General features: G+C 41.3%; 2 protein-coding genes across 4 annotated transcripts in view; one reads left to right on the top strand and one right to left on the bottom strand.

Annotated features, from left to right (window-relative positions):
* Positions 1 to 1,517: 1,517 nt before the first annotated feature.
* LOC116448077 (uricase-like) lies at positions 1,518 to 25,890 on the top strand. The gene is made up of 8 exons (XM_032118080.1): positions 1,518 to 1,600; positions 18,433 to 18,651; positions 19,447 to 19,563; positions 19,689 to 19,767; positions 22,253 to 22,439; positions 22,933 to 23,056; positions 23,373 to 23,456; positions 24,248 to 25,890. The coding sequence occupies exons 1-8, from the start codon at positions 1,586 to 1,588 to the stop codon at positions 24,383 to 24,385; spliced, it is 963 nt and encodes a 320-aa protein (XP_031973971.1). The 5' UTR covers positions 1,518 to 1,585; the 3' UTR covers positions 24,386 to 25,890.
* DNASE2B (deoxyribonuclease 2 beta) overlaps positions 5,734 to 27,275 on the bottom strand; it is a 32,835-nt gene continuing 11,293 nt past the window's right edge. For 2 of the 3 annotated variants that reach the window (XM_032118078.1, XM_032118077.1), the window contains 7 exons: positions 19,669 to 19,812; positions 16,953 to 17,279; positions 13,138 to 13,315; positions 11,844 to 11,925; positions 10,832 to 10,993; positions 9,110 to 9,307; positions 5,734 to 8,555 (listed from right to left, as the gene is read on the bottom strand). In XM_032118078.1, coding sequence (XP_031973969.1) covers positions 8,200 to 8,555; positions 9,110 to 9,307; positions 10,832 to 10,993; positions 11,844 to 11,925; positions 13,138 to 13,315; positions 16,953 to 17,065 — 1,089 coding nt within the window. In that variant the 5' untranslated portion in view covers positions 17,066 to 17,279; positions 19,669 to 19,812 and the 3' untranslated portion in view covers positions 5,734 to 8,199. Of the gene's footprint in view, positions 8,556 to 9,109; positions 9,308 to 10,831; positions 10,994 to 11,843; positions 11,926 to 13,137; positions 13,316 to 16,952; positions 17,280 to 19,668; positions 19,813 to 27,275 lie in introns of those variants that run through there. The other variant, XM_032118076.1, reaches the window with a different exon arrangement.

Consider the following 27,275-nt stretch of genomic DNA (forward strand, 5'->3'; position numbering starts at 1 on the left):
ATTTCCTTGAGAAATTTAATGTGTGGAAAACATGCATGAACTTGTATTTTGTAGTCATATTTGTGACTTTATTAAAGGCTGTCCATGGAACCCTTTACACCCAGGGATGGAAAATCATTGCTGTGTAAAACACAGACATACAAACATATGTTAAACACAGCTCTTTTAAAGGGGCTTTTCTGAAAGCGCTTGCCATTGCTTTCCTGATATGGCTGCAATGGTCTGGGGGTGCAGACACCTTAGGAAACATATGAAATATAATTTGAAATCGATGGAGAGGCCTTAGGGTACACACTGCCATGGAATGTTTTCCTACTGTTCTTTGGAATCGGGTTTATTTGAAAGAGTCTGTGTTGTCAGACTTATTTGGGTGACCAGTAAATAATGAAGGACAGAGGGGGACTTTTTCTCACAGAGCTAAAATAGGACTATGAGGAGCAAATAAACTCACTCATCAAGAGTGTAGCAACCTCTCCATGTTGCACATTATACACATTTTCATCCAGTGACTTGATACTGTGTCATATTATGCATTCCCAGGAACAGAAGAAGCATAAGGAGTCATCCAAAGAGGAAAGAGAGGAAAACAAATTCTGCTCTTAGTACTTCTGTTCTTTTAGTTTCTATTTTGCTGTATGGTGCCAGTACCAAAAAAAGACCTGCAGAGATACCCAGGAATGAGCTCCCTCATCCCAGTTTTCCCACATTCCCAGCATTTAGCAGGCCGTGTGCACTTAAATACGTTGTTAGTCTTCACGGGAGATCTTAAATCTTCCTAGAGAAGAAACTATTCTTCATATCCACACCACTCATCTTCCTCAGTCTGAACAACACAAAGCAGGACTGAGGAGACAGAACTTTCATTCTGCCAGAGACAGGCTTTGAGAGAATATCTTAAGCTACTGAGATGTAAAAAATGTACCTGTAAAAGTGGGGATATCACTTCTTCCTGATTAGGGCACTGAGAGTACAGCCATGAACCATAAGAGACAAAAGGTTCATCTGTGCCCAGCTCCCACGTAGTCCTGCCTCAGAGAGGTTCTTCTGACAAGGCAGCTGCCCCCGCATGAGGCCTCTCTGAGGTCTGTCCTGACACCACCCTGGCAGTGCCAGGGTCAAGGTCATGGTCAGGCCAAGGTCATACAACTCCTGCTGGGGACATTTTTCATTGGGTTGGGACCACACTACCACCCTCAAACACAGTTTGTGTCGGAGACTATGGAAGGTTCAGATTTTACCCTTCAGGCTTCATGGGTCATTCCCGTGTCTTTGAAGTTCTGTTCCCACTGAAGATGAAGGCAAATTCCCGCTGAGATTAATGGGGTTAGGATGTGTCCTTGTCTCTGTTTTTTGCTGTTGTTTCCTTTGTTGCAGTAGACCTATTCCTTTATTAAAGTTTTTGCCTGGGGGAAAAAGAAAAGCCACATTGCTAAATAAATTATGAAATATTTACATTTGTGAAGCCAACCCCTCATGCCTAGCTCCTCCTCTGATATTAAGATGACACTTTTTATAGAGCTACAGCTTCTATACTGCCATTATTCCTCTGTGGGATCCGAGACCAGGAGGTGACAAAACAGCCACCATGAGCCAAGTGACAGTAAGTAATACCCAGGAATGACTACTGATTTTGACTCAGTGCAGCGAGAAACTACTATATTGGACCAGTGGTGGTTTGTATAGTGCAGGAGAGCAAAGTAGGATCAGAGATGAAACTGAACATAAAACTGGGGAGGTTTCTAAACAAAGCTTGATTTTTAACCTGACAATAAAAGGCCATATGTTATACAAAATACCCATAATAATAACGATCCCAGGAGCAAAGTGTTAAATGCATCAGTTTGCTAATCCCTATGTATGTTCTTTTTACTTTCTTTTATATTTGTATTTACTTCTTTTTGCCTGCAGTACTCTCAATGCTACAAGAATGAATGCAGCTCACTTTAGTGTCACCAGCTGTAATGAAATGATCTGCCGTTACTCTTGTGAATGTTTTGCATCTCTTGTTTTTATTGCATTTGTATATTCGCTTTAAACCTTAATAGTAGCTTCCTTCTTTTTTAAAAAAATGGTTTAGCATGTTGTTCAAATATGTATGGTTCAAACTGGTTAGCCTAGCTTATGAATTTCTCCCTCCTACTGTTACCTGTTTAACGCATTTGAGTTTACTTTACCCCACCTCTAGTAGGTTTGGAAACAGAAAGGTAATGACTTTCTCGCGTGTTCGTTTGTGCTATGTTTTTTTACCACTTGGCTAAGTCACTCCAGTTTACGCCTTTTGCTTTTATCTTTGTGGTGTAGCCTGTGGAGACTGTATCTGTAAAATGGGTAAATGTTAGGTTGCTATCATAGTAAATGAAACATGCTGTTAACTGGATTTTTGCACAGCTAACTCCAAAAGTTTCTCCGTCACCACATCCAAGGTCTCTGACCCCCTTGGTGTTGACCATTATAATGTTCCTTCTGCTTTTCCCTTGCTTCCCCTCTCTGGCTTACCTTCAGTTGTCTTGTTCCCTCTTCTTCCTTTCTCCTGCAAACTCTTTTTGCTCCCATTTCTCTGTTTCTTCCCATCTTTTGGCAGGTTGGTGAGCAGCTGGGAATACAACTGCACAAATTGTCCCTATTTGCGGTGCAGTGTTTCTTTCTTTGCACAATGCTCCATGCAAAATTGTCAGCTCCTTCATTCTCACCTTGACTGTCCTGAAAAAAATATTTGGAGTAGTTAGAAAGCAAGAGATTAAATGATAAGATTTTCCTTGCACAGTGCCTAGGATTTTCAAGGTCAGGATGTGAAAAGGAACAGCTTTCAGAGCAGGGAAGATTTCCTGAAATTGTACTGAAGTGGAGGACAGTGGTGCTTACCATGTTCATACCAGTGCAAAAATACATTTTTAAATTGTGCTATAGCAAGAGAAATATTGATATTTGGCTGACAGAATGTTAGCCCAAAAAAGAACCCTGAGAAAAGGCAGACACAAAAGCGCCCTGGAGCTAAATACTCTCACTCTTTAGAAAGCCAGAAGTAAGCAACAAAAAGAAAACACTCGGTGACACAGCTTTTAGTGAGCTTTTGGAAGGTTTTGGAATGTAATGGAGAAACTGTACAGTGCTATAATGTGATATCCTTAATTTGCCAGCATTAATACATGTGAAGACAGATTTTTGGATTACTGTATTATGATGCACCACTCTGTGGCTAATTTGGAGGCAACATTTCTATGATTAATAAATGAGGCAATGCTGGTACTACTGTACTACAGTGAGCCACTTGTAGCACTCCAGCATGAAACATTAAATACTATGCTCTGCTCCTGTAAGCTTTGAATATTTGAACATCAGTTTGCAGTTCCCAGGCTGCAAGGTGATCAAAGGAGGGGAAGAATGTTCCTTACTTTTATCCCTCTTACAGGAGAACCAGAATAGTCAGCAGATACCTTGTGTAGAAACGTCAAGCAAAAGCAAATGAAAAAAAAATCAAAAGGACTTACTAAAATAACTTGAGTAAAAGTGTAACAGAGCTATTTATAAAAAGCAAGATATATTTTTCAAGTCCTAATGTTTTGTAATTAACAGTTTTAGTAAAATGAACATATATATGCACAGAATAGCATACTCTCAATACTGGGATAAATCATTTAAAGACCATAAAGATGAGCATACAGTGGGTCTACATTAAAAAATTATATTATGCTGTCTGAATCCAAGTTCTAAAAGTGCTACAACTGATTACTTGGTTCAAACACAACTTCTTTTACTGCATTCATGCCAAATTTGTGAGGATTATGAGAAAATTCTTAAGATTAGATCTATAATCTAGTATCTCCAGTCTAAATAAAAAAGTGTCAGATATGGCTATGCTACTCAGGGTATCAGGATATCTAGAATACACCAATACTGCTATCCTAGCTTGGAATTTCAGATCAGGTGCTCTGTTTTGTACTATGAAGAATTTTTTCCCTGCTACAAAGGGTTTTTTTTCACAGCCTAACACAAATTTGTTCATCTCCATTCTCATTTTTTAACTCCTGTCTTTTTAAGAAATCTCTTGTGAAATTAAAGAGGTGCATCATATTCTTGCATCACACTCTGACTACAGTTAGGCTTTGGCTTACTGAGCTTTCAGATGATGCTGCCAGCACCACTCTGCCTCCTGAACATTTTACTGCAGGCATGGGCAGCTTACATGTTCTGAAGCAATTACTGTATTAAGTAGCCAGTGATGTATCCTTCCCAGAAACAGAAAATAAAGGTATAAAAGAAATCTGCACAATAATTTATGGGCGTTAACATATGGGTGTAAGTTTCTCTGTGGATAATTATGTGACTATGGACTATGCTAATAATGCCAAGGATGCTTTGATACATTAAAAAAATTTCCCACAATGATGTTATTGAGCATTTCCGTAGTCAGAAGTACACCTGCAGACCCCTGTGACAAGACCAAGCACCAGGCTACGTTAGCATGCCTTGGAGGAGAAAAGGTTCCCAGCTCAGAGAAATTTCTCCCAAAGCTTCCTTTGACTTGCTGGCAGGCAGCTGGCATGGAGCCCCAGTCCTTGAGAAATTCTCCAATACATTGCTCATCACTCCCATCATAAGAGCTCAGGGTATGTTCAGTCATTGTGGAGACACCAGAAGCAATTCCACCCCAAAGGCTGCCCTGTGATGTGGGCTCAGGCTGCCATGCCTCTGCCTGTTTTCCAGTATTGTAATTGCCCAGCTGGAATTAAACTTCACAGTTTAAATTTTTAAGCCTTCAAATTTTTAAAATATTTTTAGCTTTTCTTCAATGTCTAATCCTTTGACCTCTTGCATTAACTCCGTGTAAAACTGCACTGTTCCAACACAGCAAACCACTGCCCTACTGACACACAATTACCAGCATTAGGGAAGCATCCTCAGGGATACAAACGTTTATAGAAGAATCAGCTGGGTTTTTTAAGCGGTGTCAGGGAGGCAGAGTCCTGGCCTTGCTCTGGGGTGGCAGTGGCTGTGGGGAGGGCAGGAGATGCTGTGGTGCAGGGGGGGCAGGTGGCAGGTTGGATTTGGAGAGGCTGTGTCTGCAAATCCTGCACCCTGTGAGCATGTCAGGCATGCTGGGACCGAGCCTCGGCTTGTGGAAATTATTACAAGGCAATTTATACCAAACAACCATCCCTACTGCTGTGTTTGTTACAAACCTGGCTGCAGTACAGTAATGTTTAGTGGATTAATAATGTTTGCTTTTGGCCTCTCCTACTCCCTTGGCAAACAATTTTCATGTATAATAAATGTTCTTATTTAGTCTAACTAGAACAGAGCCCAAGGGTCAGAATAGCCAAACGCGCATGCTGAGAAGAGACTCCAGGTTTCTGCACAAGAGAGCAGCTTTCTTTGCTCTCCATGCCAGGGTCCAGTGTTTGGACCCTTCTGCAGGGTCAGTTTTGCTGAGCAGGTCCCCCTGAAACTGCAGAGGGGCCATGCCACATGTCCCCTTCTGCAGGAACTAATCTGTCCAGTCAAAAGGGTCACAGTGGGCAGCAGAGGCAGCACAGAATCACTGGGACAGGCAGATATTTCTTGGCTGTTCAGCATCTTAAAATAGAATAGCATATTTTAAATTTTAAAAATTTATTAATATATATATAATAGGCAAAAAGTAAACATTTCACACAGGGCGTGCTGTGAGGGCACATGAGGCCGAGTAAGGGGCTTATGGTCTTGCATTTGCAAAGAAAGCCTTAGAGTTACAAACCCTTTAAAAATATATATGGTTTATTTTGTTGATTATTAGTCTCTTTTGGGAAACAAAGAGTCTGCCCATGTGTCATAACATGTGTAGCAGAAATACTAGGATATGCAAATACAGAAGTTACACAACAAAAGCAAAACTGAATTAAAGTTGTTTACAGTTAAAAAAATGAGAGAACCAGATCTGCAGCCTTTTTATTGCTACACCACTGAAATGAGCGTGTGGACAGCCAGGCTGCTGAGGTGCTTGTAGTGCTGTATGGTACAGCTGTTTCTCTGCATCTTCTTCTGCTCTTTATGCCTCCTCAGTTACAGCTAAAATGGAGGCAACCAGTCTTGGGTATAATGAAAGAGAAATGTTTAAGTAGTCTTGTAAAACTTTATGACAGCTATTAATTGACCAAATAATTAAGAACAGCAATCAGCACTTATTTCAAGTGATGCACTGGTGACGTCTGGCCTGGGGAGCAGGGTGCTGGCAACACTGTTGTGACAACCAGTGAGACACAGACTCTTTGCTAGGGCACCCTGTGACCCAAATGCTGTGGCTGAGCATTTGAAAATGCTACAAGAAATACAGGTTGTGCCACAGATCCAGGCACTCTCTGACACACACGGTGAGCTCGTCAGCACTGTCTCCAGCGGAGGATTTCTTGCCAGCCCTGTCCACTGAAGGCATGCTTACACAAAGCTGTGGGCAAGATACAAGAGCTCAGTCAGGTAGGTGAGGTTAGTGTCTGCCATGAAAAGATAGGCAAGAGAAATTAATTTTGTCTTGGCTTATCTGAGCGATGCCCTAGCATCCCATGGCACAGTGTTCCGTGTCACTGGCAATTTTCGCTGCCACAAAGGTGTTGCTTGACCACAGCTAGCAAAACAGCGAGAAGTAAGTATGTAAAACAATTTGACAGGCATCAGAGAAAGAACATTATCAAACAAATTATTTATCAAATGTTATTGGGTCATATGCAGAGAAAATAAAAAATTTCTTGCAGGATATCTAAGCAACAACACTATTTTCACTGAGCTATGAGACTCAAGCTATAAGCTACCTTCAGTCCAGACTGGCTGATTATGAAACCTATTCCTGTACAGTTCTCTTCATTATGCAGGCCACATACATTATTTCTATCTCTTCAAGAAATATGCACAAATATTTTCTGAAATTAATTCACTTGACACCTTGGATGCTTCATAGTTTGGCTGATTGTTCAGGATGAAAAGGGAAGGAAATCTTTGGCAACCTCTTGTGGTTGTGGAGCATTTCTTTATACCTACTTCCTTTTAAGACACTGTTGTGGAGGATCATAGTAAGGACTATGAACACAGCAAAACAGAAATTTCAGTGGGGCAACCAGCTCTTCAGACTGGAGTTTATATTAGCAATTCAGGGAAAAAAAAGGAATTATATAGAAACATATAAATATGTTTAGGAACATATTAAATACAGATACATTTTTGACATTTGAACACAAGAATGTGTCAGGATTTTGCAAATCAGCTTTGTCTTTATAGCAAGACCATGCAAACTTAGGTCCTAAGCCTAAGACTGGAGGTATTGAAAATTAACAGCCACATCTGTTGTGTAGGTTAAATAACATCTTTCTTCAAATATATTCTTCTCTTTATGTTTTTTCCTAATTGTCTCATTTTTTCCTTTGGCAGCTATATAACATTGTAACCAACCAGAAATAACTATGCAGCTGGAAGAGGGAGAATGTAAACATTCCATTTCTGCTCCTTATTTTGTTTATTTGTATTTTGGACATGTTTATTTGTTTATAAAATAGCTGTACATGAATAAAAGCACTAGAAATATTCCCAAGCTATTGGTTACAGATAATTTAAAGATGATTTAAAGTTCATTAATTCTCTAGAAATGAATCATGTAAAAATAAGGCCTTCCTGTCCACAGATCTACTCATCTCCCTGTCTGGATCAAATTTTCTCAGCTCTTTTAGAGATTCAGCCCAAGCTGAGCAGAAATGCTGTGATTTATCTCGACAGTGCCATAAATCAAGGGCAATTTTGAAGTATTTGGGGATACTTATGCCTTGCTACCTGCCCAGTCCTGACAGCCCAGCTCATGAGAGAGGTTTCTGTTGTCCCTCCTGTCCCACACCCAGCCCCACTCCCAAGCTGCCCAGGGATGCCTGTGCAGGGTGTTCACAGAGATGTGCTTTGGAGCAGCCCCGTGCAGCAGCGTCCCTCCTGTGCCATCCCAGGGGGGGATGGTGAGAGGAGCCGGGGGAGTGGAGCAGGGCCCAGCACACACCCCGAGGGCTCCACACCACAGGAAAACAGCTCCCCTTTACCTGCACACCACCTGCTCCTACAGCTAACAAGGGGACAGCAGAGCTTGTCTGGAAACTCACAGGGCTGCTTTCCAGAGTGAAAATACAGTTCAAGGGAGACATTTCCTACACTTTCCATGTGACAAGGGCTGTGCTCGTTGGGAGGAATGGTTTGTTATAGCACTCCGGGAGCAGAAGTGCAGCTTTCATAGTGGATTATCAAATGCCTGAAGGCTTTGTAGATCTGATCGTTCTGGGAACAGATGAACCCACCACTTCTCCAAGCTTGCTCAGCAGCACGGTTCAAGTCCCCAATACATGTCCACTGATCTTTGTATTTCCTTGAAACAGCCCATTTGGAATGATCATTAATGGAATGAAAGGAGGAGTTCAATGGCATCCCTATTACGTTTATGTTGTAGACGTGGTAGTCAAGAGAGCAATTTGAGTAAAGTTTTTCGCCAGAACGCTGCCAGGATTCGGCCAACAAATCAGTCTTCAGTTCCTGAGCCATCCAGGCCACATAGATATCTGTGGAATAACACAGTGTGTGGGGAATCAGTGTTTCAAGTTCCTTCATTTAAGAACAGACCAAAAAGCATAATCTAAATTGTGCTCATTTCATTGTAATGCATGAAATCAGCCAGAGGGGATTTTGCCCCCTCCCCTTATTTTGACTTTTTCAGAAGTTCATTTCTACTTTTTCGCCTTCTAGAAAACCTGTTACAAACAATCAGCAGGAAAAAAGGGAAAGGACAAAAAAATTGCAAGTCTTCTTCGTAACAGAAAACCCCCAGTTGATTCAAACCCTGTATTTCTTCTTGTTGTTACTGTTGAATAATGGAACATAAATTTTCTGAAAAATCTAATTGTTGAATACCTTAGGATGGACCAGACAGCTTTTTGCTTTGTGGGGCTAAGAGAACGTTAGGATGGGACAGCACGCCTTGCCCTCTGTTACATTATTTCTGAAGCTGAACTTTTTTTCCCCCTCAGAGAAAATATTAATTTAAAAATAATTGATTAATTCATATTTTAAGAATTAATTGAGAATGTGTTATAGAGAGAGCAACAGGTTTTCTTACCATCTATGAACAAGTGTGACTTTGCAAAGTGGAGAAAGGTTTCCCCATGAGCTGACTGGAGCTTGGAGAGGCGGCGCACGGGGACCGAGGGCAGCCGGGACTTTGCACAGAGTTTCTGGAGATTTGGGAGATCAGCTTGGAAGATGTCAGGGATGGAACAGCTGTAGACTCCTGGATTATAACTCAGCATCTGTTGGTCTGAGAAAAACCCACAGAAATGAACACATGCAGAATTAAAATTGGTTAAAGCAAAGCAATCAAGAGAGCAAAATTCTGTCTTGGACAGGGAAGCTAAATCCTTCAATCTTCACAGCCTATCTCCTGGATGAGTTAAGTGTCAAAGTATCTTATTTTAGCAATCAAGAATTTGTGTATTGCTTTGTATTCTGACTGGCTCTGCAGCACAAAGACTGGCTGGGAGACTACACTCAGGCTTTCCACTTACACCTCATTATTTTTAGCAGAACAGTTAACTGGTGGTCTTGGTCCACGGCCACTTCCACCCATGCTCATCTTCAAGCCTCTCTGCAGCCACACAGCACTCAGACATCACGTACAAATCCAAACCTGTCTGTATTTACAGGAGTAGTTTCCAGCCAGTTACAGCTGCCAAGCCAAATGCAAACAGAGGAGCTGCCAAAGGGTCTAGTTTGGTTTTAGGGAGAACAGAACTTAACTTTCAGCATCTGGATTGAATTTGCAGAAGAAATCAACTTTTCTGAACAGGGCACAGCTTAACTGTAGGAGTCCTTGCCATGGACAACATAAAGAGCAAGGGAACAAATGGGCTGTTTAGATGAGTTAATTGAAGACAAGTCCATCAGAAACATTCCAGTCTTTCTGGCTCAGGAAATCTCTGAACCACAGATTAGCAGAAGCTGGGAGGATGAGGCAGGAAAAGCATTAGCATATGCATCTCATTTGTTTGTCCTCTTATACTAAACACAAGCATAGATGTGTTTCCACAAACACGAACCTGGGTTAGACAGCTCTGAGGTGTGGCCAGCCTGGCAATTTGCAAAGCATGTCTTTCATTAATATGATTTGAGGTTTGCAACTGAGAAGAGAGTGAAAAAACAGCATGAAAAGAGTTGAGGAACATGACAATATGACTTCTTGTGATGTCTTTTGATAGTCCCTTTTCAAGATTCCAGTACCAGTTATCACTGTCAGATAGTTCTGAATCTTGCAGCTATATTTTGTTGGTTTTGGGGGTTTTTATATATTTAGTATTGGCAATTTTTGCAGCAAAGAAATACCTGGGAAATTCTAGGTGATATTTATTCCATACTTCATATTTCTGATGAGTCAAGCCTACTACTCCAGCTCAAGCAGTGGTTGCCTTACATTTTTTGAACTGCAGATGACTGTTGCTGAATGAGCTATTACTGTTAAAAATTATTAATCATCCTACTTTATATTTCCAAAGCATTTTGTATGCATGGACTGAGTTTACTCTTAATATGCACTTGTGACTATTATTATCCTGATAGTCCCCAGAGGGAGATGAAAACAGAGTGGAAGAGTGAATTTCCCACATTCACACAGGAAATCATTAAACAAACATAACTGAAGCCAAGAATGCTCTTTCCAGGCCCCACTTGGTTTCCCAATGTGACAAAAACCAGTCAAGAACAAGGAATTTTTGAGGTGAAACCTCAAGGAAAGCAATCAGAGAGGTGTGGTGGGACAAAGGCTTTCTTTGGGAGAAGCTTTTCGTACCTATTTCTGTGAATTGATCATATTTGAAAGTTATACAGATGGCTGTCTGTCCAAAGGACTCCCCAGTAGATGGATATCCATAACCATCCTCAGGGATGGGAGGGAACAGGGGCACACTGTGAATCACCCAGAAGCCTTGTGATTTATCCAAGAGCAGAAATCCTGTAAAAAAAAAAAAAAGTTACTGCAAATGAATTAAGGAGGAAAAAACCCTGAGATGACAGAGCTGTTGGTTTTGCTGCTGCAGACACCATATTTCAATGGGTTAATGTCTATAGTAAGCTGTTCTAGAGTAGATTAATAGACCATAGGAGACACTAATATTGTATTAAAATTGCATCAATTCTTTCCTGCATAGACTAACTCAAACTGTCATCACGTTTCATTTTAAAAAAATCCTTTCAAATCTCCTTCCTCTGTCTTTAAAAGTTCTGATGATTTGGTGGTTGTGACCGTCTCTCCTGAGCCGTGCCCACTGCTACAGCCTGAAAATACAGCCCTGCAAAACGTGCTCATTTCCATGTCAGGCGCAGCAAACCCCATCTGCTTCCTCAGGGTAACATTTAGGCCTCCACTGGTTTACACTTATTTAAAATCTTGATTTTCTGTAACTGCATCCTGTAGCATTTCCATGATCTTGGCAGCAGCTTCGTGTCCAGAAAGTTTGGAGGGGTTTCTGTTGAGGGCATCTTTCCCTTCACATCTTGTACTGCTTTGCCATTAGGAGCGGGATGGTGTGGTTTGTACTTACTAAAAGGACCAGTATGAGTTCCAACTCTTGAAACAAAGAGTCCATAAGCCCCAAGATCCTTCACACAGCACAGGCATAGCAAAAGCAAAACAGAAGCTGCAGCATAGGTAACTATACAAAAAAACACACACCATGCAAATCACTCTTCAGTTTTGCTTTAGGCAGGAATTTTAGATATGCAGATAGACAAACAGACAGACAAGCAGATGCTATCCACAACTTTAGAAAGCAGAAAACAGTAGTTTGGGACTCTCCCTGTACCTTTGGTGTGTCCACATTTCCACCCTTTGGAGTCTGATTCAGGGATCTCATCGTTGTATATCGCATATGCAGTGGTGTTCCTCTGCAGGGAAACACACATTTCTGAAACACGACATTCAGGAAAAGGAAGGCATTTAAGCAAACATTTGCTGGGAACACAAGAAAGAATTCAGGATTCCTCTGTGTGACCATCGCAAGCCTAATCCTGCTCCCAGTTCAGCTGACACATTCTCCACAGATATTACTGTACTCTCAGTCACTGCAGTAGCCCTTTCCCAAGGATTGGATATGCTTACTAAGCCAGTTTACATGGGTTTAGCGGGCACTTGCCTGCAAAGAAGTTCCCCTCTCTGTTTTTTGGGCCTCTCTCTGATTTAGCAATCAGATCCAGTAAAAATATTTGCTGAGCAAAAATAGACATGACAACTGTTCTTATAAAGGGCAAGCAATTAAAGCTTTTTTGCAAAATATTTGCATACAGCCACACCTTATTTCCCCCGAATAGAGAACTTCAAAGGATTTGGGACATGCCTCCCCTTCCAATGTATTATGAGTTTGTAAACACTTTATTACAGCTACAGTGAGACCTGGGATAGGACAGTTTTCTGGACTGCCAACATTTGAGTGACTTCTGGGAGTCTCTTCTACATACAAATTAATTTCACCCTACCACAAACCCACAGCAGAAATGCAAAGACACACCCAGACTCCCAACAGTACTACATAGATTGGAAAAATAATTATAGGCAGATCTTGTGATATTTTACAATCACTTCACACAAACATAAGTGAGGTGTCTGTCTGTGGGAGCAAAAAAAAGAAGGCCAACAAGCAACATATCACTGCTGGAGCAGTCACAGTGATTTCAGGGGGAAAATCAAAACCCAGGTTTGATTTGAGTCAGAGTGTGAAACGCATGCATACAGGAAGGCTTAGGACAAGTGTCTGTAACAATTACCACTGATCCTGGCTTGAATTCACAACTTCAGATGTTGCCCAACATGAATTGCAGAAAAGAAGCCAAAGGGAGAAAGTACGAATACTCTTTTTTTGATGGATAATACTCTAATCATATGAAAAGCTTGACTAGAAATTAGAAGTTTGAGGATTATTCCTAATTGTAGGCAAAACTGCAAATAATCTGCCCAGCTGTCGAGGTGCTCCTCCCCTCTGTATGTTTTAGTAGATCTATTGGTCAGGCCTGGCCTTACCTCTATGTGCTTATTTTGGCTGCTTTCATTTCATCTGCATATAATATCAAGTAACCATACCAAAAAAACGAAATGTCACTTGCCTTGGATTCATACGTCTCATACAGCTGCTGCAGTGTCTGTCCCAGAGCACTCTGTGTCATGTTGATGAGGTATTTACCAAGCTGCCACTGCGGAGCCAGGGCACCCATGTACAGGTATTCCAGTCCCAGCATGGGAATCTGTCCTTTGGTATGTTTTGGCAACTTGTAAAGAGCGAACCTGCAACAGTGAAGAGCAATTGGTTTTTTACCACCACCCTGTTTGAATATATAAATCAGTATCTCCTTCCCTGAGGAAGAGAAGGGTGAATCCAGGGATGCCTGGGCTGGAGGGGGAGCGGCGTGGACATCTCAGCCTCAAAGCAATGACCCAGCCCAGGAACCAGCTGCAGTTTGGCAGCACAATCCCTGCTGCAGACAAATTTGTTCTGTTTCTCAGCAAGCACGGGAGGCTGATTCAGCACCAAACTCCTGTTGCTGCGGCCAGACTGCTCTTGGTGCACCTAAAGAATTTGTGGTAGCCTTGGTTGAGTCCACGAAATCCCTATTGCTCCTGGTTCTGGTAAAGAACCTCAAGTCTCAAACCCAGTCTAACATTCCCCCAGATCAAACAATTTCTATATTTTTAATATGGCTTTATATGAAATAGATAAAATTAGGTATTGAAATTTAAAAATGCACTATATTATGTTTATATGTATCCCAATCACAAAGTAAGTATAAAGCAATGTGATAAAATGTTGTTCCAATCCTAGTTTTCATAACAGACTTGTACTCTGATGAACTGTTGCAGACTGGAAATTTTCAAACCATTAGCCAGGAACACAAATCTCTTCAAAATTGTAAAGTACTCAATATTGTCAGTAAATGGCTCAGTTCATACTAAGGTTCCTGATAAAGTAAACAAGTTTTCCCAGTGCACAAGTCCATGGGATTAATCAGAATATAATTAACTCAGCCACTTTCTCTGAGGGCTGTAATTGAGTAATTTGCTATTAATGTCAACAGTAAGGACTGGGTGGCATAATTTTTAATCTATACTATTTAACAAAAATGCAGCCTGTGCTTAACCCCTCAAGTATATCAGGAGGAGTAACCCTTGCCCAGCTGACTTACAGGCTCAAGTCGGTCACCAAAGACATCTCCAAACACAGGTAAGAAGTGGCAGAAGAACATTCTGCTATTGGGAAAACATTCCCATTAATCCATGGGAAATGTAGGCGTACAGGCAGAAGAAAAACACACACACTAGTGGTGGTCCTGGTAATCCACCTGCATTGCCACTGACTGAATGATCTCCCTAAAGTATCTCAGGAGAAATAATTTCTGATGACAGATCACAGAGAATAAAATGATTTATCTAACTAGGCTGGAGAGAGTGGTCTGTGCCTATACATGCACCAGGAGTCACAACAATCCTTTTATTTGAAATAAAGATTTGAAATGAAGATTTGGAAAGGAGAGGAATAGCAGTAGTTACAGTAGTAAGAGCTGATCCAGGAATTAGTAGATGAAGCCTTCCCAAACTGCTTTGAGATGTACTGAAAGATTTATGCTCTGGAAGTGTTTACAGCCTAGCATCAGACAAATCCACCTTAGCAGGTACGCTTACGAAATGCTAGTCATTGAGCTATCAGGAAATTGCCTGACAATTCCCAGTGGATACATGTTTTGGCTCTTTCCAGAAAGCCAGCTGAGTGTATTACCAATTAAAGCTGTATAAAATCTTTACTGCTATTTGTGCACAGGAAATTTCTCAAGAGCTTAGGCATTTGTGGGAGCAGAGTAAAAGTTATTTTCCTGAGAACCAAGGAAATGCAAAGCCTCTTAGACCCAATTAGCATTGTCACATTGTTTGCTTGTGACTGAATATCAACTTACAACAAAGAATCACATCTTCACTTCTTCCCCTCCCCCTGCCCCCCAATAAAAAAAGCCCAAACAAACAATGTGCATGGTGGCTTCAGTCATTGTCTAAACATTTCTCAGAAAGCAGAGTTTTGGCTTTTATTTGCAGGGAAGGCATCCGGCAGAATACAGTGAGTTTAGATGAATAAAGGAAAGACTCTGCTCTCCTCAGAGAGTCGATCCTATGGCCATTTGCTCTGGTAGCCCCCATAGGAGGTGCAGTGAGGATGGTGGGATGACATCCTGAGTGGAATGAAAACACGTGTGAGCCTTTTGCCTGCCCAGACACTGCACGTGGGGAGGATCTGCCAGCCCAGCTGGGGAGCACAAATGGGATCAGGTCAGATCAAGCGATTCCTCTGGTTCAGCAACAAATGAAAGGGTGTGTGAATACTGAGTAATTATAGAATACTGCAGGATGAAACCACTGCATATCAGGAATTCGCATAAACCTCTTGCTAAATGAAAATAACACTTCCGGTGCTGTTGGTTTAAAAGGGCATTGACATGTTTTGTTTAAGAGAAGGCTCTTCTCAGCAGTTTCAGTTCTGCTTCTCCTGTCAACTTCATAGCAACCAAATCCAGAATCCAAAGCCTAACTCTTTCTTCTCAATAAACTAGGATGATCCTGCCAGACAGGCAAGTTTCTCTTCTTTTGATCAGGGCACATTGGAAAGGAAATCCACCTGTCCTACCTGCTAAATTTGTGAAAGGGAACATGGATTTGCCTGTGCAGACCCCCAAGTTCCCTCCTTGAACAGGCCCCATGTCACTGGCATTCACATGGAGGCACAGGGAATTACTCCTAGCCCCAGCTTTCAAAGAATTTCTCAGAAAATTTTATTACAAAAATTGTCTTCATTTAAGAAAGGGATAGTTTGTATACATATGGGTCTGTTTTTGGTTTTTTTGGGGTTTTTTTTCAGGGAGAAAGTAAATATCTCATACCTTTAAGTTGCTGGGTAGCTGCACAAACTAAGAGTCTGATTCCTGAAAAACTTACGTTATCCAGAAGGGCCTTGGCAAAGGTGCCAAGTCACAGGGATGGATTAGACCCTCATACATTTGATGCTATGCCAACAGAGAGCAAAGCTCCTGCCCGTGGTGTGAGGAGCACCTGCCTTCCCTGCAGTTAGCTCTGTGCACAAGGGAAGGGATGGGCCTACTTCTCTAGCACTTGTATCCAAACTAATCATCGTTCACAAGAAAAACATTTTTATTTTGAAATTGGTTGATATTTATCTTCAGGAAGCTTATGTGCTCTTTATTTAAAGAGCCCTCATTTCACTTTTTAAACCTGGGCTGGATATTATGCAATTGTACTTTGCGTCTTTTCATCTTGAAAGCGCATTAACCAATTAATCATTTAATACCCAAAGTTGGGCTCGCTGCTGGCAGCAGGATGGCACTAGCGGCACCGTGACGGCAGCTCCGGGCAGGGAGCGACCTCTGCTCCACTCACAGGGCACAGCTCGGCCACGCTGCTGCCACCAGCCCCGCGGCGGCTCAGCCTCCGCTGCCCCTTCAGTGCCGGAGCAAGGGGACGCGGCCCCCACGCTGCTGTTCAGTACCAGGCAAAGGGGAGATGCAGGCGCTTTCCCCGCTCGGCGTTTCCCGGGCCAGCTGAGCCCCAGCCCGGGCCCGGCCGGTGCCCCCGGGGCTGCCGCTGGCGAGCGCAGCCTTGGCATACCAACACAGGTGTAAAACAGTGATTATTCTGCAGTTAGTCATAATGCAGCATGGTGGTTGGCTCAGGGAAATGAAATCACATTTCAGTAACTTATCCTAGGTTTTTCAAATGCACAGTTCAGCCACTACTCCCAGGCAAAGAGGGCTGAACCAGCGACTGCCTTGCACTGCTTCTCGGTGACCCACCCACTTCCCGCGGTTTGATCTCACTGTTTTTATATACTCACCCAGCCTTTCTCCCCTGCACGGTATTTACTCACCAATCCACCGTCTCCCCGTCTTCATTCCTGCAGGAAATCTCAGCGGCCCACAGGGGCACGGAGGAGAGAAGTAAGAGCAAAGCAGGGAGGCACCGTGCAGATCCCGCAGGCATTTTGGTTTCCCGGCTGTGCAGGGCGAGCCCCGAGTGGCTCTAAAAGGAGAAGTTGTGCTGCGTTAGCTGTCCGCTCCTGCCCACGGAGCGGGGAGCGCACCCCGGGCGCCGGCCGGGACGGCGCAGCCGGCCTGGGAATCGGGTTCCACACCAGGGACGGCCATGGACAGCGGGGCAAGGGCTCCTGGGAGCTGCCGGAAATTGCTCACCATTTCTTTGGGCAACAAAATGAGTTGACAAGTTATGTTTTTGAGCAAAAAAATATTTTGACTATTTAGAATATTCATGGTATTCTTCTTTTTAAAAGCCCCACCCTGCAGATACCGAAACCCTTTTTGTTTTTTTGGTTTTTTTTTTAGTGCTGCATGACTGATGTACAAATTTTTCACAACTATCTGAAAAAAACCTGGTGTTCGGACAAACAAAACAACATCATTTCCAGCTCACTGCTCCGCCCAGCCCTCGTAGTGAGCGCAGCCCTTGCACCGTGCCCGCAGAAAGGGCTCGCGGTCAGCGCTGGGCCCCGCCCGATCCTGGCTCCGGTGCTGGGGACCTTCAGTCACCCCTGGGGATTGAGCCCGTAGGGACTGAGCCGGAGAAACGCTCTGATCTCTGAACCAAACTAATTGACTTACAATTAGTTAATGCTTTTTAAAACTGTTTTTTAAGTGTATTAGCATTTCTCTTAGGAACAAACACGTCTGAATTGAGCAATTTCACATCTGATAATCTTTTAGCAACTCACACATAAAAAGCTTCAATTTATATTTTGGTGTGTAAAATGCTTTCTCCCTCCTCATTAAAAGGGGCTGATTTACATTAAAATATGTTGATACGGAGTATGGGATATTTCAGCCTCAGGGAAAGTCCAGTGCAATGAGCTCTGGATATTTTAGCAGAACAGAAATCCTCACAAGCTTTGCAGTATTTTGTCGCCTTGCTAGTACAGCCTCTCCAACACTGTAAGAGATGTGTAAATGGGGTGTGTTTGACAGAAGCAAGGTAAGACTTAATAATAGGGCTTAATGCAAACAAAACCAATAATCCCAGAGAAGAGACTCAGTGAAGGTCTATATAGTCAGGACTAATTCAAAGATGACAAATGAGAGACTAGTCCATTGTGACCCCTCTTCTATAATCTGGCCCCCAGAAAATTTTAAAATTTTATCACAGCTGCAACTAATATAATAATAGTCTCCTAAAGCATTTTTTCTTCCCATCAGGACTCTGCAATTTATAATGAAAATATTCTCATTATCACAGGTAATCACAAAAAATAAGGCCATGGGCATTGTTTATGTTTCATTGACAGCATAACTTGGGCTTCCACTGTGTTTCTTTACAACTGACTCGTATTTTCTTTGCAGATCAAGGACCTTGAAGTCCTCAACTGTGAATATGGCAAGAATACAATTAAGTTCCTTCGCCTTCATAGAGAGGGAAAGAAGCATTTTGTTAAAGAAGTGGAAGTGTGTGCACATCTCCGACTGACTTCTCCTCAGGAGTACCTGGAAGGAAACAACTCTCTTGTGATACCTACAGATACCATAAAGAATATTGTCCTCGTGTTGGCCAAAAAAAAAGGGGTATATTTTTTATTTTTTAACTAGCCTTGCTGTTTCTTATAACTTCATTTGGAAGTATGTGTTATACTAACTTTTTATTTTCAATTGGCATATCAGATCAGTACCAAAGTCATTTTCAGTGATCTGAGAGAGAAGTTTTCCCTCCTCCACTGCTTTTCCTGTGGACTCTGTCTTAGTTTTCCAAAGCCTTTTTTTCCCAAGAGCTAGCACTGTTTTTTGTGAATTTGTCATATAAAAGCCATCTCTTCTTTTTTTAAAAGCCATCTCTTCTTTTTTTTTTAAATTTAATCGCCCATAATCCTGCATTATTCCTATATAGCATTTTTAAACAGGTCTCAAAGTATGACATTCCTCTTAATTCTTTTGTGTTTTTACTGCCATCAATTGCATGTATCGTAATGACAATCTGTAGCACTGAACTTCTCCATAATGAAATCCCATTTTTACCCTGAAAACCTTAATTAGCATATCCCCATATCAATCAGAATAATCACTATAAATTATTATTTCAGCATTATATCCTCAAAGCATAAAACTCCTACAGCAGTTTCTCTCAGTCCAAGGACTGCAGCTCACTGTACCACAGAATGGGAGATTTTTGACACAACTGTAGCTGCTATTTGCAGCATATGCTGCAAGCTGGTCAAATGACTGGGCACAGTGAGCCAAGCCAGAAATAAGAGAAATGTGTTTTTAACCACACTGATTCTTCTCAAATACTTAAAACAACCAGAAAAATCTACTTTTGTACATGAGGTAATTGCTTCTTTCTAATAATACTGTTTGCTATCTTAGATCCCAAGTTTAGAACAGTTTGCTATAGATATCTGCAATCACTTCATGACAACATTTTGCCAAGTGGCATACGTCAAAACCTACGTTCAAGAAGTACCATGGCAACGTCTCCATGAGGTATCTAAAATACTAATACATTCCATTTCTTTATCCTGTAGTCATTCCTCACTCTCTTAGCTCCTGTTTTCAAACTAACATAGTATTTATGGCACTTTTACTTACATGTCTGCTCTACATTGCAGGATGGCGTTCCCCACATCCACTCATTCATATGTGTTCCTGATGGGATCCGCTTTTGTGAAGCTGAGCAGTGCCGGAATGGTGAGAAAAGAATTGGCAATGTCCCCTACTTCTCTGTAAATATTTCTGCCAATGAGAGATGAAGATGGCTTTAGAGATAGCTACAAGTGTTACAGGGCTTAGGGCACAGCCAAACTGCCCCACATGTCTAAACCAAAGAATATTTTTATAGTGTAATTTTGACGTTCTTGATCTCTGAGACATGGCTGAAGAACTAATGTAGCTCATGTTTGTATGTATATCCCAAATATGGAATGGTTACAACAGCACATCCAGCAGAACTGTTACATCTTGCCACAGGATTGAACAGCCTGCTGAAAGAAAAAATCTGTACAAGTCTCCAGTGCCTCTTGGCATCACCTTTTTAAATGTTACTAGTAATGTTAACTACTGCTGTACTTTTGGCTGCTTCAATAGTATTGACTGTATTTTCTGGAAAATGTTAAAAAAGACACCTGAATTTTTTTAAAAACGAAACAAACAAAAAGAGTTTATACTTTCTTGAAAAGCTGTTGCTCTTAATGTAGATTGAATTAAATTTTTCATCATCCTGAAAATTTAGCGTGAAATTCTGCAATTTCAGATTCTACACAAACAGAAAGCCTTAATGGCTTACTGAAGAAACCACACTTCCTTCTTAGACTTCCCTTCATGTAGTCCTTTAGTTGTTTCTTTAGAATTCCCTGCCTAGTTGAACAATAACCAAAGTGAAGATTTTCAAATCACTTTTATTTTTCTTCTAAGAGAATGTTCGCTATATTTAGCATCCTCCTATGCACCTATCAGCCAGACATGGGAGTTAATTTCTCAGTTAATCCTATCTTTTAACAATTTTCTTATCGTGAAAAAAAAACCCAACCTAGTGAGGTTTAACAGAATTATTTTTTGCCATTATATCAGCTGATAAAAGGATCAGAGTTTTTTGGAAACTCAAAACATCGTAAGTAACTTAACAGAATCAAAATTTGTCAACTGAAGACAGCATGAGCGCAAAGCCTCCTGAAAGCACGGCATGAGCTGTTCACCTTGGAAACTCTCCCTGGGTGCCGTATCCTTTGGAGCGAGTTTCAGGTTAATTGCTGCACAACCAGCCAGCCTTTCAGTCAATCTTTTGTTGCAAAGAGCTCTTTCAAACAAGGCTAAGTATTTGAATATAAGACAAATATCTCTCCAGGTTCACTGACAGTATCTGCACTACATTAGTACCTATGTCACAGACTTATACCCAAGTGATAAATCATTCAAGATCTGTACAAACCCCAGAATATCCTGTCCAAGGTCAGTCTCTTCTTCAGGTTTTTTTTAAAGCTTTAGTAAATAACAGGGGGACATAGAAAAAATGATAGATATACCTCTTTATACTCTTTCAAAAACAATAAGAAATGTAAACAAGAAAAGAAATAGATAAAATGCAGTTTCAATAATATCCAGTCACAGAGCAGTTTAAAAACACTCAAACCTCTAAATAACCATGCAGTTTAGAAATGTCTACCACAGTGGAATTATTTCCAGTATAAATTCCTTCAAAGACATAATTTAAAGGCAAAATTTGCAAGTCTTCCAAATCCAAGGCAGGATTACTATGCACTTGACATATTCAAGAATTAATTTTGAACTAACTTGTGTGAGCACCAGCAGCAGCACAAAATCAGCAGCTTGGGCTTCGGCCACTGACTATCTGCACAGGCCCTGAATGAGCCTGCATGCCATGAAGTTTCTCTTTTCTGAATCAGCTTTTTGGCAGCTCAGGTCAATGAAGTTTTCAGTTACCAGCTTGGTGTGCTCTAAATGACTGACTGCTTGAAATTGTTTAGCTGCTGTTCAAAAGGTGTGTCAGAAAAAAATGTTCAGGTCACAATTGCTTGGTCTTTAGAAGACAATGACCCACCCATGCAGCAGGGATCCTCAACAGCTCGTTTTATAAATAGTGGCTAAGAGCAAAGCCACTGTCAGTTTGAACCTGTGGGTGGCCTCTGTATCAGTGCCAGTTCCTGCTCATTAGCTGAACTGCAGGGATTTGCATTGGCTCCTGGCTCTTTCTCAGAGATGCAAAAATCCCAACAGGAAGGGTATCTAAAGCAAATTACTGACCGGGGCTCTGTCTTTATACAGAGAATTTTTACACTTCTCTGTATTCTTGGAAAAGGCACCACACCTCTTGCTGTACATCACAGCCTAGTAGCCTATTTAATTTCCCTTTAGAACCATTCCTAAATTGACATCAGCGTGAGCCAACCAACACATCCCAATTCCAAGCAGGTGAGATAAATAAAGTCTATCTTCAGTTTTCCTTAACTGCAGATCACTTGATGGGATTCTCTGTTTTCTAGATTGACCTCTGACTTCAGTAGTTTCTGTCTTGTTTCTTACCTTTCTGCCAATATCAGTGTGCAGAAAGTTACTGTCTGCTTTCTAGCTCTGGAGCTGTCAATGCAAGTGTGCACCCAAAGGTTTCTTTTCTTTGTGTGAAAAGAAGCTCGTATTTTCTTGTAATTTTCAATCACAGGTCCTCTGATTGTCTTTGCTGGAATTAAGGACCTGAAACTTATGAAGACAACGCAGTCTGGATTTGAAGGCTTCTATAAGAATGAACACACCACACTGCCTGAAAGGCATGACAGGATTCTATGTGGAGAGCTCTTCTGCAAATGGTCATATGGTGAATGCAAGGATTTTGACTTCGACTGCATATGGTATATGTTATATCAAGTAATATTAATTTCCCCATCTATACTCACAAAGTCCCTCTATACAATACAGAAGGTCTAAGGGCCCGATCTGCACCTGCCGTGCACCAGCCACTCGGGTCTCAGTGGCAGCACTAAGCTCTTGTGACGAGGGGTAAGAGGCATGTCTTAGGGATACTCCTCTCTCAGGGTACATCAGTGGACAGGATTCAAATGAACAGTTCAGTGTTCAGTACAGAACTCTTTAGGAGAATAAAATAACTAATTTGTTAAATACTTTTAGCAAAACCTATTTATGAATGGTATATCTGCTGGGAGGGGGGAGAGGAAACAGAATCTGGGTGACAGGACAAATTGTTCTTCCACAAAATCCCATAGGCTATATATTTGTTAGAAAAGACATGCAAAATACAAACAAAAACCACTCTACAGTAGAGCATTATGAATCTAAGCAGAGACAGCTGATACAAGGTTTTGTAAGAACCTGTGTTACCTCTAGGAAGAAAATCCGTGAATGTATCCTTGAAGCCTTTGCTGGACCACCTGACTGTGGGGAATATTCACCCTCTTACCAGAAAACTGTCAACTGTATCCAGATGCTTGTCCTTTCCAGAGTGTCACAGGTATCTTCTTTCCTCCTAATGATGTTTTACCTCAATTTACTAACAATAGCGAATGTTAATTACACCACTGGGAAGACCAACATGAGACTATTACTTCCTCTGTCAGTTGTAAGACTGGAAACTCCCCAACATCACTCAGTGCTTGGCAGCACTTGAATAAAAGTGAAAGGTGTGCTACATGTATTCACTAGATTGCATTTGATCACGTGTACTGGGGGGGTGGCATTGTTCTTTTTTACACCGAGTGAAAAGCCTGCCAGGCTGTTGGCTGAAAAGGTGCCCTAATTCATGGTCTCATCCATTTTCATGGTTTCAGATACAGGTCATAGAAGTCGTCTTGAACAACACTTTTTATAATGTTGTAGACATGAAGAATCTAGGCTTGACCAATGACAAAGAAGTAAGTAAATGCTTCAAAGACAACTTCACTGCCCTCTTTAGAAATACTCAGCCTTAAAGCATAGCAGCAGTTCTACATAAAACAGAGTTAAAGTGAGCAAACTTTCTCTCCCAGTCCCGGTAAAAGCTCCACATTACCTCTAAAAAATACTTACACTGATTACAACAGGAGGATAAATAATTGTCTGCTTGTGTTATTGAGAAAAGCTAAAGGTGCAAGTGGAATACTCTGGACATCAAAAGGATCTGTAACAGAGACTGTCTCTGAAAAATAATTGCTGTTTTCTCTGCTGAATTTGACTGTCCATGATAATGTCAACCTGTCCATTTACCCAAGCAGAATGCACTGTGGCATCCCAGATTGGTCCAACAGTGGACGAGGTACAACCCTGGGATCGGGGAGAGAGCAAGTGGTAGGGGATGAGATGTATTTGCTCCTCCCTCCACAGCTGCTCTACCTGCCAGCTACATCCAGCTGAAAGTCTGTTACATTATCCTCACATGAAAGAGAGAAATGGGGTAATTCCATTTGGCATCAATGGTCTATAGTCTGTTTATGCTCTAGTCTCTCTCTGAAGTCTTGTAATTCTGCTACCATGCTCTCCTGTTCTTGCCCTCTTTCAGGTGGACATTATAGATCCACTTTTACTTGTGATAACATATCTTCCACTGATGTTCATAAGAGAAAGAAAAGGCCTGGGCATGATTTTATAAGGAGGTGAATAGTCACAATTTCTGCTGGCACATCCCTGTCTCAAACATAACCTTTGTGTTTGTGCTCATCCCCCTCAGGTTTTGGTTCCAGTGGAAGCTCCTTATGGCTCCTGTGCTTGCACACTTGGTCGGAAGAAGTTTTTTGAAGCACAAGGCCATATGCTGAGAGATGAGAGGAGATGTCAGCTTGGACTGGCAGCTGCCCAGGGAAACTAAACCTCTTGGCTATACTCAACCTTCCTGATAAACTTAATAGCATGGCTTTCCTATCAATGTTTACTCCTTATTGGCCTCTTCCATTGCTGACTACTTTTCCCTCTATGAACTCCTAAACATGGGATTTATGAAGGACCCTCAGGAATTCAGAAATCAAAGTCTGTCCCTGAATTCCAGTGTGATTTGCAGACTGAAATGCCCTAAGCTGTTCGGAAAATCCCAGCTGGAAATATTATAGTAAATTCATTTTCAAACTAGCTATTCCCAGACCTTTTAATGAAACAATTCATTTGATGTCTGTAACATGTTTTTGACATGTAAAATCAGGAATATTCTCTTTATTAATATTTCTTCAGTAAAATGAATATACAGGCACGAGAGCTGCTGTTACATTGACATAACCTGTTATGACCCCTTGATGCCACACTGATCTAGAGCTGAGGTTCTGACCCAGAGACTGAACAGGGAATCAGTCAGAATCAAGATTTTTTTGCACAGGAAATGAGAAACAGAAAGAAAAAAAAAAGCATCTCTCATATCTCCTTTGTGGTGTGAATAGTTACAGCTGTTGACTACTTTCTCTGCCTGTATTCTGACTGCATGACTGCTGCTGCTACTCATCAGACTGTAGTTACTATTGTACTTTTACATTAATCACTGAGGTGATTTGAGGGTTTGGGCTATCTCTGTAGGTTTAATTAAATAGTTTTCTTTAGTGTAATAATCTTATCATGACTTCTGAGCAGGCAGGAGTCAACCTACGTGGCCCTATTACATTTGGGAGGGGTAGGGACAAAACTAGACAGACAGATAATGCATATTTTACTTTAGTTACCCCAGGTGATAGCTTTGAACACAGAGATAAAACAATACAGTCAACAATTCTCATCTCACAAACTGTGGCTACCAGATTTGCAACAGGAATTCTGCTCAGCTTCCAACAGATTCTAACCCTTGCTCTCATTTTCTCTGAGTGTCATTTTTACAGACTCCATGTGACAGAGTACAGATCCAAAGGGAAGTGCCCAAAGTAACTCCTAAAAACTACAATTTAGTTGCCTTTGTGCCTCCTGAGTTGGCAGACATGCAGCATTACTCTGGGTACAATCATTAAATTCACAGGCACCAAAAATGGGGGAGATGTCCTGCTCTGTGTGACATTTTGAGGTGCTTTGCAGGATAGAAACTTGCCTTGATGAGCAGGGCATAATAGATGCAAGGGAAGGAAGAACTGTCCACCAGCCTGAGCTATCTCCTGAACAACAGGAAAAATGACACCACAGAGTGAAGCTGTCCCAGATGTGATGTTCTCTGGTCACCAGCCAATTCTGAAAGGTTTATTTACAACACTTCTAGCTTTTCCTGGGGACCTTCTCGCTTACCTTCTTAGATGGTGTTGTATTGTACTTGCAGGCTTATGTCTTGCTACTTCTGTCACTTCCAGGTGCTTTTAATTTATTAATGTATCTTTTAAAGGCAAATAAAGAGCAACATCAAAAAACGAACTAGTTTTTGACTATTTACTACTTGTATATAAATGTGAACATTGTAAGTAAAAGAACTATTTTAATTCATCCAATTTCACCTAAAAAGTGACCAATCTTCTTCTAAATGACAGTTCACTAACAATAGAGGAAAAAGAATCTTACTGAACATGACAGCATTTACCTCTTTTCGAAGCAAGGCAGATCTGCACAACCAGCTTCCTTTCTACTTTATAAGAAATTTATTGCATTAGGCACAAGGTTTCTTTCATTACTCTTTGTGCTTCATTGGTGGCCCTGCAAGGTAGTGCTGGAGTAACCTCCATGGCAGAATGAGGACACAAAGCAGCAAGCAGTTGTTTACTGAGCCTTTCCTGTGGCAACAAGCACACATGTACACTCGAATAGTGTGGTTTGTATAAACCTCCAGAGACATGCAGACATTCGCTAAGTCTTTAGAGCATCTCAGTGCAGCTCCATCCAGCACTGCAAACCTGAGTCACTTACATGGGCAGATTGCTTCTAAAGAAAGCACTTAGGCAATCGGAAGCAGCCCAAATTTCCCATATGGCAACTAGATTAAGACAAGAGTGGCATAAATCATTCTTGAAAATGTGAGTTACCCACACTTACTTGGGCCTGAAATCTGACCAAATTCCCATTGGCTTCATTAAATTCAGTCACCACAATGGAATTGCATTAATTTCATTGAGACAGATGTTTTTTTCAGCTCCTGTCCTAAGGAGCTATTCAAGTTGCTTACTTTGTCTTACTCAGAAGCAGCTGCGATGCTTTGCTGACAAAATCACACTTGATGAAAATGAGCAGCAGCTAGCAGATTGTAAAATTGCTGTTTAAAATACAACTTCTTGCTGATAACATGAACCTTGCTGTTCCTGGGCTACATCCCAGGAGTTCATAGGGGCTGAAGCCTCCTACCAAAAACCAGGTTATTTCAAGTGCACAAACATATTAGCTTTTTAGTCTTTGATTCTTTCTCATCCTGTTTCTGTTCAATTCTGATAACTGCCCAGGACAGTCCAACACAGCCCTCCTCAGCTGCTCATCATGCTCCACACACAACCAATGTCACACAGATAAAATGCACCAGCTAAACTCATCAGCCAGTACCTAAAACAGAGAGCAAATGTCACTGTCAGGGTCAGTGCAAGGGATCTGTCTTCCCTGACTGTATTATTCTATAAATATTGCTACCTGCTTTCCAATATACATTTAAACCTGCCCATTTTTATTAACTATTACAGCTACTTTTTCTTTTCTTCCTTAAAGTTGTCTTTTTTCTTTTTTAATTTAACCTTGCTTTTATCAAGAGTACATAATCCTGACTCTAAGTTGAACTGAGATACTTAAAGTGACCAAAAAACTGTTTCTGACTAAAAACCTCA

Source organism: Corvus moneduloides, chromosome 9 (assembly GCF_009650955.1).
Source record: "Corvus moneduloides isolate bCorMon1 chromosome 9, bCorMon1.pri, whole genome shotgun sequence".
In the NCBI taxonomy this organism is placed as follows: domain Eukaryota; kingdom Metazoa; phylum Chordata; class Aves; order Passeriformes; family Corvidae; genus Corvus; species Corvus moneduloides.